The sequence below is a fragment of the Phasianus colchicus genome, chromosome 3 (genome assembly GCF_987193195.1).
Source record: "Phasianus colchicus chromosome 3, bPhaCol1.hap1.1, whole genome shotgun sequence".
Classification (NCBI taxonomy): domain Eukaryota; kingdom Metazoa; phylum Chordata; class Aves; order Galliformes; family Phasianidae; genus Phasianus; species Phasianus colchicus.
The window spans coordinates 11,679,112-11,694,773 of record NC_143438.1 but is presented as its reverse complement, the minus strand read 5'-3'; the positions used below and the strand labels follow the sequence as shown (position 1 = coordinate 11,694,773).

Genomic DNA, 15,662 nt, shown 5'->3' with positions numbered 1-15,662 from the left:
GTGGGAGATACCTGTGAGACATCTGCGTTTTTCCCATCCACAACAGAGAATTAACAACATTCCAGCACACTCCACTGTCGACAAGTTCTCTCTTCAGTCCAGATGCACGATGATGACTGATGAATCTGTCGTGCCTACAGTAGTGGGCAGAGCTGCTTGGCAGGAATTCAGTGTTATTGAAAGAAATCTCAAATACTTATTCCATCTCCTCTGCTAACTTTAATCACACTATCAACGTGCTGCCAGGAATGGAGCCTTGACACCGAGCCATAAAATTATACAAGCAACCGTTGTTGGCATATTACTATTGCAATACAGGTAAAGGGTAAATTCTGTTTATTTTTACCTGTTTCCATTCTATATTGGACACCAGTTAAATTATGGAAAGATATTTCCTGTATTACCGGTTAGCTTGCAGCAAATTTCATTAAAGTACTATGTCTCATTTTGCTTAGTTAATGAACTGATTATGTTAACTTCTTCAGTTACACTGCTGTTAAAAGCAAGTTTTAAATAAAGGAAAGCAGTGAAGGAGCTTCACAGACTTCCTATGAATAAAGGTTAGCAAGGAGAAAGATCAGGACTACAAGCAATTCACCACTAACCTGCTCACGTTTGCTAGGCTGAAAAACAAACAAAAATCTTTTCTCAGTTGCTTTATAAAGTTCTCAAAATTTTATCTTAAGTAAACGAACAGCATGTCAAATATTTAAGGTAGATACTGTATTAGCTAGAAAGCTAATACAAAGATATGTTTCTTGTGATTAGTACTGAGCTTATTTTGGCTTTGCTTAGAACAGTAGAGTTAATAAGAGGTCTGAAATATTTATAGGGACAGAAAAAGATTTCTTGTTCAAGCTCATTTACCATTTCTACGTTAGCAAAAACCATTTAAATCTCAATTCTACTTCAAAATACTGACCACAGAAAACATAAGTTGGAATTGTAACTGGATTTAGAACCGTGCTGAGATCTTTCACCACTGAAATTTCAAAGTTTATACTTTAAAACAAGTTGGTTTTCCTGAAATCTATAAAAAGAATTTACAGTTTTCCCAGTGAATTCTCAGCTAACCATGGATGGAACCTACTACACCTACTTTTTGGGAAAGGGCTGTGGCTGCACAGCAGTATAGTTAACATTACATTAGGCTCTAATTTTCCCAAATGATATGATACACTATGCAAATTGAAGAGAATTCCAATTTGCAACTCCCTGAGCTGATGTAGTCACACAATGTAATTTCCAGTTCCACCTTCCAAATACTGGCATTCCACTTGCCCTTAAGAAAGATAGGCACTTAAGTTGAAAGTATGCAAAACTTTTCTTCCCATACCAAACGTGGAGGAGATTCTCCTTTTATCTTACTTGGTTCAGCTTTCTGAAAGAATCTCAACTTAATTCAGAAGCAATTGAATATTGGCACAAAACCAGCAATACAAGAACAGAAAGGTCTTAGAAAGAAACATATTTGGCCAGTTCCTTCTCCATCTCAGAATATTGCTCTCTGAGGCGCTCCATAGCTTTTCTGTGCTCCTCATCCACCTCTTCTCGCTTGTTCTGTTGTTCTTTCAGGAACGTCTCCCGCTGAACAACGCGCTTCTCTTCACCAGCCATGAGCTTGTCAGCCTGAATCTGAGAGGAGAAAAATGGGAAGTTTTAGCAGTCATTTCTAGATTGATGCACGGGATTTAAAGGAGGTCATGAGATCTAATCTTAAAGCATCAGAGGAACTGGGCTTTCACCACAGTGGAGGAATTAGAAAACAAATAAACAAAAAACCAAACCAACAAATCATACAAGTAAGTGAAACAAAAATCATAAAGCACAGTCAATGCAAAAGAATGCTAAAATGTCTATGAGACTTTTAATTATAGCAACAATGATACCTTTCCTGCAGCCTGGTGAAAACTAACTAAATGAGTGGAAAGACATGTTAAAGTTACTAACTGACTTCTGTCAGTCTCCAGCCTTTTACTTTCTGCATTTACACCTCTGACTACTGGCAAAGTTTTAAGTAGTGTAAGCAGCTGATACCAAACCAGGCTATCTCACAAGGACTTTCTTGTAAGACAAACACCCATCTTGGAAGCATGTTTTTACCTCCTTCAGTAGGAACATTCCCCCACCACCCCATTCACACTACAAGAAGCTGCCTACTGGACTGAGAGGTTCACTGTTGTGAAAGAGCTTCTATCTTAGAAACCAAAAGAGAACCAGTACAAAACTAGCTGCACTTCATTTCTACTAAGTGATCTTGACAAACTATAAGTCCTTATCTAGCATGGTGAGTATAGGGAGGTCTCTGCTGCATATGATATGGACTAAAAATGCACTAGTGGTTTTACATAGCTGATCCTAAGAAAATAAAAATAAAAATACCAGGCCCACTATGTTTCATATTGGCAAGTGGTAGACAAAATAAAATTTCAGAACGTTACATACAGTCATTATTTAGGTACATGTACATCAACAGAGACTAACAGATCCACATCGGTATTCCAGATGTGAGTTTTTGTCAAATATGTGTCAATAGAAGAATAATTCTACGTTTCACGACAAATTTATGGTGGTTAATAAAAGCATATATGAATTATGTCAGCCAATCCTTCAACATACTGCTCCTCTTTTCTTGATATTTACTAGTTTCCTCTCAAACATCTCATTTGTCTCTGCTAAGTATTTCACACAATCAATTTGTAGCTTACATATTGACAGATTGGCAAAACACTTGTCTTCTAGAAAACAATACAGACAGAATTTGGTTATGTGCTTGGCAAATGAATTTCCAAGGTGATTTCATAAGGGAGAGGAAAATACCATCTTCATTTAAGTTAACAGAACTTCAGGTTCTTTTTCATCAACTTGATACCTAGGAAGCTTTCTGTCTTTGTATTACATTTCTAATACCTCATATTCTCATTACTCAAAACTGAAGAAATAACCTGAATTTAAATATTAACGTAAATAGATGCTATCTCCTTAAGCTGCAGGATCCCCAGATGTGATGCGTTGACTCAATGCACATTTAAACTCATGCTAAGTAGAAAAGAACAAGAAAATTACAGTGAGCATCACATAAGGTGTATAAGCCTTGAAATACATACCATTCTTTTGCTAAAAATGGATTGAAAAAGAAAACAAAATTAAGGCCCTAGTATCTCCTGCAGTTTGCATGTTGTATGACAACAGTAAGAACGATGGGTCTCCGGAGATGTGTATCATCTCAGAGATACTGACACATAAATTTCCAAGAATTCTTTCATGAGTTAGAAATGAAAATTCATCATGACTAAAATAACTGTTAACAATTCACACTTCAGCTTCTTCATGTTGTCACCAATTCTGCACTCAGCAAATGTTTAATAGAATTCTGAGCAGCCTCCAACATTTACTGGCCTTACTGGCGTAGGTTTGAGGAAAGAAAAATTCACTCATACCTAATAAAATAAATAAATTCCAGTGAATTATCATTCTTTCAAAACTGCATACATGAGGTAAAGATACCAGTCACACAAAGAGTAGTCTGTGTTTTGAGATGTTGGAATTGGGTGATTTTACTTTCAGTACCATTTTACTTACAGAATCTAATTCACATATCCCAGCTCACAAGACGGGCTCGGTATTACAGAGCTACAGAATATTTCAGCTTTAATTTCTATGGTTTTCTTAACTAGGAGGAAGTTTTTCACACAGAGGGTGGGGAAGCACTGGAACAGGTTGCCCAAGGAGGTTGTGGATGCCCCATCCCTGGTGGCATTCAAGGCCAGGCTGGATGTGGCTCTGGGCAGCCTGGTCTGGTGGTTGGTGACCCTGCACACAGCAGGGGGGTTGAAACTAGATGATCACCGTGGTCCTTTTCAACCCAGGCCATTCTATGATTCTATGATATGATTCTATGAAAGTGCTGGGCAGTTTCTAGCACATGCCTGCATCCTTCCAAATAGGATTATTGAAATACATAAAAGAATACAGTACCCTAAAAAATGTTTACAATATTTCTTGAATTCTTCTCTGGTTTCCCTTAGAAGCCTCACACAGCTCACTAAATAATACTGATATGAGCAGTAAGAATGTCCAACAAGACAGAGGATTCCATGAATGCTTCTGTGAGTGACACTTCATAGATTGTTTCACACCTTAAGTGAGAACATGGCAGGGAAAATCATCAGCATCCTTCTGTCACTTGACTGTACTATTAACAGAAAGGAGTCGTATAAAAAGATAACAAATAAAGGAAATCTTCAAATTCATTCCATTCTAATTTTTTTTTTTTTTTCCCCAAACCAAATTATTTCAGTAAGAAAAGTAAGGAGAAAATATTTATCCTTGCATGGTTGAATTGCAATGACAACTTATCAATAATTCAAAAAGATTCCTACCTGTTACTACCCACATTCGGAAAGTTTCAAAGCCAAAAAGTCTTACTATACAAGCTGAAAGAAATATTACATATCCTGAATAGCTATTAGCATTGCTCCAGCGCATATAAATTTTTTGAATGGAAAAAGAGCCAATATTCTCAAAAAGAATAGTTTCCATTCTTACTAAATGAGTTCATTTTATAAGTCATAAAACTTCTTCGTGAACGTTTACTTCAAACAAGCAGTAGCAGAACTACAAGATGAATTTCCTACTTCAGCCTTCTACCAATATCTACAGTAGTGCTGGACACAAGCAAACTTTGTCAGGGTTGAGCAGTGTGCTATTCACACAGTACTGGTATTCAACTGCAACTGGACTGCCCATCTTCATTGATTACAAAAAGGAAAGAAAAACACGGCTATCGGCTTACATAAATCAAAGCACAGCCTATTTTGTGTGATGGCCACAGAAATGTCTTCAGTTTTCCTAAACTACTACCTGATTATAAATAAAACCGCCAGGAAAAAGATAACATTGAAATACAATCATGAAGGACTAATGGGAAAACATGAAACTAATTTCTTGTATAATTTTCCAAATTTTAGATTCGGAGCACATGTATTTCAAATGAGCAAAGTGTAGCCAGCTGAAAAGATTCCAATGATTCGCATGTTCCTATAATATAGCCCTTCATTAAACAACCCATCCACAAGTGAAAAAAAAATCTACGCTTCCTTTTCAACAAGCAATACATATAATATACTCAATGTTCTCAGCTAACTAGGAAAGATTTACATTTCCATTCTGGTAGGTTTAGTAGGTGTTTTTTGTTCCACAGAAAATAACTTTTCTTATTTAAGCTTTTCCTCTATGTGACAAATATTATAGTCTGAGCAAGGAAGGGAAATAAAGCAAAGGAAATAAATGAAAAAAAAAAAATGTTTCCACACATTAGGAGATTGTGATCCATTCAGATCCATTCAGCCCTAAAATATATACACTGCTTTATGAATTCTATAATTGCAAAAATCACTTCAAAACTTTTACTGTAAGTATACAGGATATAGAAAAGTTTTTAAGATTTGCTATAGTGAAGGCAGGTGGACTTGCTGTAGAAGCATGCAAGACTTTTCCTTAAATTACATTACAGAAATCTATCCATCCATCGTTTACCTTCCTCTGTTCATGCTCCTTCTCTTGTAGTTTGTGGATCATATCATTGGCAGCTTGCACTGAAATAACAAATTGCAGTCATCAGTCTGCTGTTTTAAATCACAGAGAACCTTGCCCAAAAGAGACTTAAGAGACAAAAGGCCACTATATGTCAAATATTGTATCTCACTGTGTCATTTACCTCCAAGAAGACAAAAAAAAAACCCAACTGATTTAATCCATACCTACATAAAATGTTCTATACTGCCAACTGCATGCAAGCATATCACAGATATCAACCCCTGCGTGTTCTAGAATCTGAAATTAGAAAGGCAGCCAAGTCTTCATGCACCCATATTCCTTAGTATTGCAGACAACCTGGTGCTTGTTACTCAGTGTGTCACAAGAAAAAACTTGCAAGCCAGTATAGAGAAACAGATGACCAAGCACTGTGTTTAAGTTCTTCATTTTTTTTTCTCACGAAATATAAGAATTAACTTAGTAAAAACAATTGGCACAGAGAACATCTTTATGCTGGACCCAGGCTCTTCTACTGAGACTGTGTCTAGGAAAACAATGGAAATAAGAACTGTATTCCTATGTAGATTTCTCCCCCACTAAAATGATAAAATAATTAATGCCAAATTAAATTAACTAATTCCTCAAAAGCAGTCATCTTCCTCACTAACACAGCCAAGTATTGAAAAATACATCACTCATTTATCATCAACTTAAGGACATATTAGCTGCTGACTTCTAAGTCTAGGAGGAAGGCTCCTGCTCTCCTAGGACTTGCAATTACATAGCAGATTCACTGCCCTTGTAGCTGACATTAACTGGAGAGCCAGGAAATGGAGCATCACTTCTGGAAATGGCTGAGACACTCAGGCCCATTGCAATAAAGCAGCAAGCAATAGTGGTGAGAAACTCCCTGCTGCCCATCAAGTCTGTCCTGACATCTGTTTACTGCTTGCTGGGGGCTTACACTTGGGATGCTGTGAAGAGGTTAGCAAGGTTCATCTTCTGCCAGCATGATGTAGATGCCAACGATACTGCAGAAGTGACTTCAGAAGTATCAAGCATGACAGCAGGACTCTGGAAACAGTTGTCAGGGCACACGGGTTTTGGTAGCATTCTCCTAAACTTTCTGGTGACAGGGATTCAACAGGCTCTGTAGGCTTACAGCTGGAATCACTCCAAGTGTGGACACCTAAAGGGAGCACCTTAAAGAAGAAGCTCTCAAGACTGTTCCAGGGGATATCAACAAGCTGAAATGCCTCTACACCTGCAAGTAGTGTGAGGAACAAATAGGAGCAGTCTGAAGTCTGTGTGCAGGGCTACCACCTCACTAGGGGTCAGAAAGGCATGTGACTTACACAACGGATGGATGAAGAAGAGGAGTGGAAGGGAAGCTGCCCATTAAGTGAAGGAGCAGCTGGTACACGTGGAACTCTGTCCCATATTAGGTCAGGAGTAAGCCAAGAGCTTCATTTTCAAGGATCATCTACTTCAGGTTCAGGAAAGGTTCAACCCAATGAATAGGAAATCAAGCAAAGGATGCTTGCACAGATGAGCAAGGAGCTCCTCACCTGAATTCAGATATAAAAAGGATGTGACAGGAGGTGGAAGCAGGGGCAAGTGGCCAAAGAAGAGTATGTGGTTGCTGCTTGATCTTCTAGGACATGCCTAGGAAAGCCAAGGATGACCTGGAGTCAAATCTGCTCAACAATAAGATATCAAAAAGAAAGCATACTCAAAGGAAAAACAGAAAAATGAAGACTAGGGAAAATGCAAGCCTCTGCTGAGTGAGGGAAAGGCCAAGGTACTCAATGCTTCCTTTGCCTTAGTTTTCACTGGTAAGACTAAGGCCTTCAAGCATCCCAGGTGCCCTAAAACCAGAGGGAAAGTCTGAAGCAATGAAGACTTATCCTCATTGGAGGAGGACCAGGTTAAACAAATTGGAACTAATTCCAACAGGACATGGCAGGTTGTGTAAAGGAGAGCTGAGAGCTGGCTGACACTGTGAGGCCACTATCTTTGAAAGGTCACTTCAACTGGGAGAGATTCCTGAGGACTAGAAGAGAGATGTGGAGAACTACTGGCCAGGCAGTCTCACCTCAGTCCTAGGGAAGGTGATGGAGAAAATCCTCCTGAAAGCATTTCCAAATAACAGAAAGGACAAAAAGGTGACAGGCAATAGTCAGCATGGATTTACAAATGAGAAATCATACTTAACCAACCAGACCGACTTTTACAATGCAACAACTGGCTTGTTGGGTGAGGAGTGAGAGAGAGTTGTTGTTTATCTCAACGTCAACAATGCTTTTGAAAGTATCTCCCACAATATCCTCATCAACAAGCTTACAAAGTATGGGTTAGGTAAGCAGACAGCGAGGTGGTTCAAATACTGGCTGAATGGACAGAGCTAGAGGCTGTGATCAGCAGCACAAAACTGAACTGGAGGCAAGTCTCTTGTGGAATACTCCTGGGATCAACACTGTGGCCAGAGCTGCTTAACAACATCCATCAGCAAGCCAGATGATGGAGCAGAGCGCAGCGTCAGCAGGTTTGTGTATGATACAGAACTGGGAGGAATAGCTGACAGCCAATATGGTTGAGCTTCCATTCAGAGGGACCTCAACAGGCTGGAAAATTTGACTGAGGGGAATCTCAAAGTTCAAATAGGTGAAAATGACAAGTCCCTCATTTGGGATGGAATAACACCAGACACGTCTGTCTCTCACTGGTGAGACAATGCTTGTGGCATTCTCCACTTCAGAGCTCCCCAGTGTAGGAAAGATACGGACTTACTGGAGCCCAGTGAGGGGCAAGAGCGTGAGGACAGGCTGGGAAAGTTGGGACTGTTCAGTCTCAAGAAGAGAAGGCTCAGAGAGGATCTCTGCAACATGAATAAATATATGATGGAAGGGAACGAAGGTGAGGGAGCAACATTCTTTTCTATAAAAACATATGAGATTCCCTATTTTTCCCGAGAGGGTGTTTAAACACTGGAGCAGCTTGCCCAGAGAGGCTGTGGAATCTCCAAGTGTAGATATATGCAAAACTCAACTGGACACAGCCCTGGGCAACCTACAGTAGCTGACCCTGCTTGAACAGAGTGGTTGGACAAAACCAATGTCCAGAGTCCCTTGCAAGCTCAATCTCTATTACTAATAATGTACTGTGCAGCTGCATATTTGAGAGTCAGGGACTAATATCAAAGGTTCACTCTATGGAAATTGGGTATTAGAACACATGGCTTTTTGTGCAGATTCAGATATTTTTATACAACCTTGTTGCCATATGAAATTAAACGCTTACACAACATGCCACACAAAATGCAAAAGCCATAATGACATGTTTCAACTGCATAAATTTGTCAGTTAAAGCTTCAAAGCCATATTCCCTTAGAACGTCTTTGAGAAACTATCCTGGTGAATGAGCAAAAAAACAGATGCTGAAAAATTATTACAACAAATGTTAAACTTTCTTTTAAAAATCTAAGTAATACAATGTATATTAAATGGTTATAACTATAAAAGTAGGGTTAGCATGTAAGAATTACTACTACTACTCCATTTGAGATTAAAGATAAGAGCAACAACACGTTTCACATCTACCTATCGGCAAGTTTTGTTTTAAATTAAGTGGGAGGAGTGGTCAGTATTCTGTTTTCCCATGGAAAAATTAAGAAACTTGAAGGTCACACCACCGTGTGCTTGCAACAAACCAGAAAACTGAAATTTTGTCTATGGATTTAGCCAACAGGAGCAAACACCGTCTTGCTTTTACATTTGACCAGAAATAGCTTCTAGCAAGTCAGCCAAAAGCTTTAGTGTAATCTTAGTTGGCTGGACCAATATATTTTTTTGTTTCTTTTTTTTTTTCCTGTCATTGCCCTTTTAAAATGTCAGAAAAATGAGAACAAAGCACATAAGTGTAATAAGATTTACCTGAGGGTGGTAATTTTCCCCCAAATTATATTTTGAATCCAAACTATTTATACCATCCCTCAAAATGATGCAACAAAGCCAGTAAGAAGCAACTTGCTTACATCTCTGGAATACTTCACCGAGATTGTCATGCATTGACTGCTCGCACTTAGGAAGAATGTTTTCATTTGTTTCAAAGATGGTTTTCTTTAGGTTTTCAAGTACTCGTAGTTCTCGGAGGCCACGTTTCTCCTGCCAGAAGAATTGAAAGAGATTGAGTGGCTAAAGAGAAATTCCACTTCCCATAACGAAACATTTTCTCAGCTTTATTTATTATTTCTAAATTAATTTTTAAATATTTATTTATTTTTAAATTAATAGCTTTATCTCAAAAGATCATACTATTGCATATTAAAGTGTTATTCTGCTTTTAGTGCAATTGATAAAATTAGTTTTATGTATGTAAGTAATACTCGATTCTTCACACTACATTAAATATAAGAATACTATGAATGGTACTTCTGGTCCTTATAGGAAAAGTTGGTATTTACAAATAAAAAGCATTGTGTGGAAAAATTTACTGTTTTGCTTTGATAATTTATAGCATATTAAAACCAACACAGGTAAGAGCTTGAAAACAATGAATATCTGCAACTCACTTGTTACAGAAAAATAACACAGCAGTGATTCTGCTTTCTTGATACCTGATGCTCTAAATTCAGTATGTGATAATGTCAATATAATGCCAGATTAAATTGCTTTTACTGAAACAAACCAGTGAAGACTAGAAGATAACATAACACAGTAACTCATGATTAGCTGGAAGAACAAGCTCTTACTTTACCATTTACACCTTGAAAATCTCATTTATTGAAGCCAGAGCATGACTTCCACTTTGAATTTCACCAGTACTTTCCATGAGGCAAAGGAAAAGATTCTGGATCTGTTGGAGCTCGCCCCTACCCAACCTTTTCCCCTCTTCAGAGCTGTAAGGTGAGTTGCACAGAAGCATGCCTGCACTCAAAGCTGCTGACCATAACGGGGGTCTTAACAATCAAAAAAATACTGCAACACATGAGGTGAAGAACTGGATCACGGTGCTGATTTTAAAACTTCGGAAACAGAAATACAGACAAACAAAGCAGCTCAGTTAATCAGGCTCCGGGCTTCTTGAATGCAAATCTCCACTCTTTAAACACTGGATGCTAATCATTGTAATGAAAAGCATGTGTTCAATTAGAATAATAATAAAAAAAACCCTGACATCTCATAGTTATTAACAAGGGTAATTTTTAGAAGAAATTCTAAGCTGAAAAAATGTAAATAATCCTCTGCTTTGCTATTTTGCCCCAAAAGTATATATCAGAAATTAAATGTCAAGCAAAGATTAAAGAATATATGACATTTGTGTAAGAAATAGGTGCAGTGAGATAAATGAATGAATTTAATTGCAATTTTGTAACTGGGTTTCCTATGAGAAGCCACATAAAACTATTTACAACATTCTATAATCTGTTTATGAAAGTCAAAGAAAAAATAATTTTGTGACTTTCAAACTCACGCAATAAAGATCTGAAGAAAGTTTAATTCACATACTTATTTTACTAAACCAGTACAGATAGAAATGAGATCTGGCTGAAATAATCTGGCTGAAATACCAGCAACAATCTAGGAAGAAAAAAAATAAAAATTTTTGTCTTTTTCTTTTTAAATCAGTCCTGCAGACAAGAATCTTGAAGTATAGCTCTATTTTCTGGACTACTGATAAGATTTTAAATCTCACATTCTTTAAGAGTAATTCACTCTTACAAACAGCCTTTTGTGACACAAGAATCTGCTTTCCTAAGGTTTTGCTGCCACCTTATGGAAGCTGTATTACACACCCAAAACAAAATTGCACATAAAAACAACCTTTAGATGTTCAGTATTTCAGCTTTATTTGCAGATAATCAGATAACATTCATTCAATTTTTAATGACCTTCTCAACTGGTGTAAGGTGGTGTTGCTCTTCTCTTCCAGGAATACTATTTTATTCCGTGGCACAAAAATGAAAACAAAATTAATTTCCAACTGATCTAGCTGACTCCATCAGAAGCACAAAACCTGCTTCTTCATCGGATGTAATCCTATACCTACCAGCAACAACTGAATTTTAGGTTCAAACCTTAGAGACTCCTCTAAAGTATTAGGACTACATCATTCTCCTACACCTGTATTCATAGAATCATTTGAGTTGGAAGGGACCTTTAATGGTCACCTAGTCCAACTTCCCTGTGATGAACAGGAACACCTCTGGCTACATCAGGTTGCTCAGAGCTCTGTTCAGCCTGACCTTGAGCATCTCCAGGGACAGGGCTTCCATCACCTCTCTGAGCAACCTGCTAGTCTTTAGGAAGAAATAATATCAAGTCTCCTTCAAAATTTCTTAAGTGGCAATCCAAATGACTGCCTTGTCTACAGAGAATGCAAACATATACTCCAGGTGCACTAATTATTTTGGGCAATAAATGCACATTAAATCTTTCTGAAGCAAATTATATATGTATGACAACTTCTAAAAAGATGTTACAACTGTGTGAGGCCTCAGACTCCTTAAGGGTAGGTACCATGAACGACAGAAATACTTACTTCAAATTCTTTAACAAAGTAACGTATTTCTCCCTGAATTACAGGTCTGTGATCCAGGAGTCTTGAATAAATTTCCCCAACATCTGGAAGATTAATGAAAGTCAGTTTTGCTCTCACACTCCAAATTTGGCTATGCAACATGCAGCAGTACATCACACTTAACTGCAAGAGGCACTCCTGTTTATCAAACACACACAAAATCAGAAGAACAGCAGAAGGATACTTGTTGGCCATTATACTTGTGCAGCAAACCTTAGACTCCAATAAAACACAGTGAATCATTATTTCAGGTGTCAGACACCCCACTGTCTTCTTGGCCCCTGTGTTTCAGTCCTCCTCCTCAGCACACAGCTTCCACATCTGGCTGTTAACAGCCACAAACACTTGATGCACAGGAAAGCTGATGTCTGTGGTTCAGCAGAGAATCACAGCTTAAGGCTGGGAGTCTCCTGCAGCGAGAGGCAAATGGAAAGCTCACTGCAAAACAGAACTGCCATTCCTTCCTCCTGATTTCTTCAGGGCTGAAGACTTGAAACTCAGTCCATATTTACAACACATACGCGTACGGAAAATAGGCTTGGTTCTCCAATAAAATAAAGCCCGCTTCACTGAAAGGCACTTCGGTGAGACGGCCAAGGAAGGCCGTTTGATGAACACTCGCGGAGGTTCCACGAGCACTGCGATCCCCCGACAGCGCGGCCCTCCTCCCCCTCCCGTCCCACCCAAATTGCACCCACACCATTTGCTCCAGAAGTCCAACCTCCGAACAACGACTATTTCAAGCCCGGAGCATTCCGGCCGATGAAGCAAAACCACTTCAAACGCTTCCCAGCACCATCCTGACACCGCTCCTCCCGCCCCACCGCCAACGCCCATACATCCCCGCTGTCGCCTACCCTTGATGATGGGCTGAAGCAAGGTGCTCGCCGCCGGCAACTCCCGCTTCCTGTCGCCGGTCAGCGACAGAGACAGGGATAAGGGCAGCTGCAGGGCAGACCCGCTCCGGCCGGGGGACGCGGGGCTCGCCCCGCTCATGGCGCCCGGCCCGCCCCGGCGCGCCGCGTGACGCCATCACCGTGCGACGCCATCACCGTGCGACGGCGGCCGTTGCTATGGCAACCGCAGTGCGGCCTGCTCCGTGCAGGGCCCTCTGGGGTTGGGAGGAGTCCACGTGCGTTTATTTTAGCCGGCTGAATATTTTCAGTACTCTTCCCCTCCCTCCTTTACGGCGATGATTTTTATTGTTTTTTTTTCCCTTGCGCTGTCTAATCTCAATAAATTTTAAAATAACACGATCCTTGTTTCTTACACATCCCCTTCTACCTGCAGCACTTACCCCACTGCAGATATAATCCTATCCTGCACAGCTTTTATAGGTAGCAGCAATAGTCTGATGTGGGGAACAGGATTTTTCTTGTGTTAAGCTATTTCAAGATAAAAAACAACAACAACCTTGTTACTACTTTGAATCCCAACATCAAAGTTCAGAAACTGCTTGCTGAAAAAATGCATATTTTTTAGATTTGGCTTTTTTATGTAATCTTCTAAACCCATCCTTGATCATGAGTGAATCCGTTTTTTTAAATCATTCTCCTCAAAAATGTGGGAATGGAATGTTGTTTCTGCATTTGATATTAAAAAGGAGCAATTGGTTTGAAGAAGTGGAACATAATACATTTGTATTCTATAACTTATCCTTAGAAATAGTTGATCTAAGAAGTAAAATACTGTATATGTTAGCAGCATGTTTTAGAAACATTATTACTGAATTATCTGATTAATTCTTTCTTGCAAAACTGTAATAGTTGTTAAATGTTCCAAACAATGCGAGTATAGCGTGCTAAGGATTAGAAAACATACTGTAGAGCTGTTCTGTTAGGATAAGAAACTCTCAGCAAAAGAAAGACAGATTTAGCAAACATCAAAGAAGTCAGGGCCTCTACACAAGGCTGAACTGTCTCAGTCTGTGAGAAGGTTGGGGTGTGAAGGCAGGCACCAGGATACTCCCCTGCCTCTCTCCCAAGCTTATCTTTGTAGAAAGGAGGACAAGCAGATATCTGCAAAATAATGATCAGATGTGGAATAAGTTAATTAACTACAGATTTACGCTTATGCATCAAAAATTTATGTTTGTCCAGTGTTTCCATGTTTAGTGAAACGTCGAGAAGATTATGAACCTGAAGTACTCAGCCAATGAGGAACCAGAGGAGTAAGAGATAAGCGTTGGGGAATAGGGAATAAAAGATGTAACTCTGTTTTCTGTGTGCTCTCCTGCTTGTAGGAGGCCCGCCATTGCAATTGCGTATAAAATCTACTTTATCAGAGATACCGTCCTAGAAAATTATTTGGATATTTCCTACAAAAATCAGTCACAATCTGGGTAAAATCTGTTCAAATAATACCATTGCTACATGGGGAAGTGTTGAGTAATTCAGCTAAATTTACCACTACGTTTGACATGAATATATAAAATAGCTTTTCCTGCATTCATTGTTTCATAGTCTGTAAGTATTACACATTAATTAGTTGATGACTAACAGGGATAACTATCTCTGCAAAATTCCTACATTCTTGTTTTCCCCCCAAACTAACCATCACTTGCTAACCTATAGAGTAGTATTTGTATTTTTTTTTCTGCTTGGATCCAAAGCACTTCAGTACTTGACAATCACCAACAAATGACATTAGTGCTTGTATGGGAACTGCTGAATCACGGCCTGAGCTTCTGAACCTCTATCCAGTACTGAAAGCAAACCAGGCATACACCATCAAGGCACTCACTAAACTGATGTCTGCCTATGGGACACCTCAAATCATCGAGAGTGACCAAGGGACTCATTTTACTGGTGCAACGATACAGCACTGGGCAGAAGAAAATAACATCGAATGGTGATTCCACCTTTAGCTTACCTTTAGCCAACTCGATCATTGGTTCACACTGTGAAGGGGTGGAGTGTATGGGAACTTCTGAATCACAGCCTGAACCTTTGATTGACCACCTGAGGCAACCAATGAGTCAGCCATGGGAGCACAGGTGAATTGCCTTCACCTGTGCTACCAAAAAGGGTGGAGCCTGGCTAAATGATCACCAACAATTAGGGCTAGAATTGTTTGGAGGTTTATTTTATTGCTGTCCAGGCAAGCTGCAGTGCTCCCCAACCACTAGTCCATCCTTCAGACAAGATATTTCCTCCTCTGAGCCATATGTTCCAGCCTTCTCTTTTATTTACTAAGAAGGAAATCCTGTAGTTAACAGGATTTATAACTACTGCACTTCTAGGAAAGACTTTTTTCTTCGTACCACAAATAATGTCAGCTTTCAAATTTGGGGGCTGCAAGAAGAGCAAGTCCTGTGACAGATAAATCCTTGTTTTCTAGGACTACCATTTTTTCTCTTTGTTTGAATACTCCTTCGTCTTGTTATTATTATAGGAAACGCTTTATTTCCTGCATTTATGCCTGTTGCCTTTTTTTTTTTCTTGCTCTCACTGCACTGTCAAACTTATTCTCAAAACATATTTAAAAAAAGAAAAATAAGGAGGACTTAAAAGAGGTGATGACTATAAAAAGACAATAGTTATGGA

General features: G+C 39.1%; 1 protein-coding gene across 1 annotated transcript; it reads right to left on the bottom strand.

Moving 5' to 3' along the window:
* Nucleotides 1-319: 319 nt before the first annotated feature.
* Nucleotides 320-13,162, bottom strand: BLOC1S5 (biogenesis of lysosomal organelles complex 1 subunit 5). The gene is made up of 5 exons (XM_031589340.2): nt 12,975-13,162; nt 12,079-12,161; nt 9,572-9,701; nt 5,539-5,597; nt 320-1,635 (listed from the first exon to the last, which is right to left on the bottom strand). Exons 1-5 carry the CDS (start codon nt 13,111-13,113, stop codon nt 1,456-1,458), a joined length of 591 nt encoding a protein of 196 aa, XP_031445200.1. The 5' UTR covers nt 13,114-13,162; the 3' UTR covers nt 320-1,455.
* Between the last annotated feature and the right edge of the window lie 2,500 nt (nt 13,163-15,662).

What these genes read in the sequence shown, in the direction of transcription:
- BLOC1S5 (XM_031589340.2), bottom strand. Translation starts at nt 13,113, where the DNA reads ATGAGCGGGGCGAGCCCCGCGTCCCCCGGCCGGAGCGGGTCTGCCCTG. An exon ending in GCTTCAGCCCATCATCAAGG is followed by an intron (nt 12,162 to 12,974) that starts GTAGGCGACAGC and finishes TTAATCTTCCAG; the next exon opens with ATGTTGGGGAAATTTATTCA. An exon ending in AGGAGCATGAACAGAGGAAG is followed by an intron (nt 1,636 to 5,538) that starts GTAAACGATGGA and finishes TTCTCCTCTCAG; the next exon opens with ATTCAGGCTGACAAGCTCAT.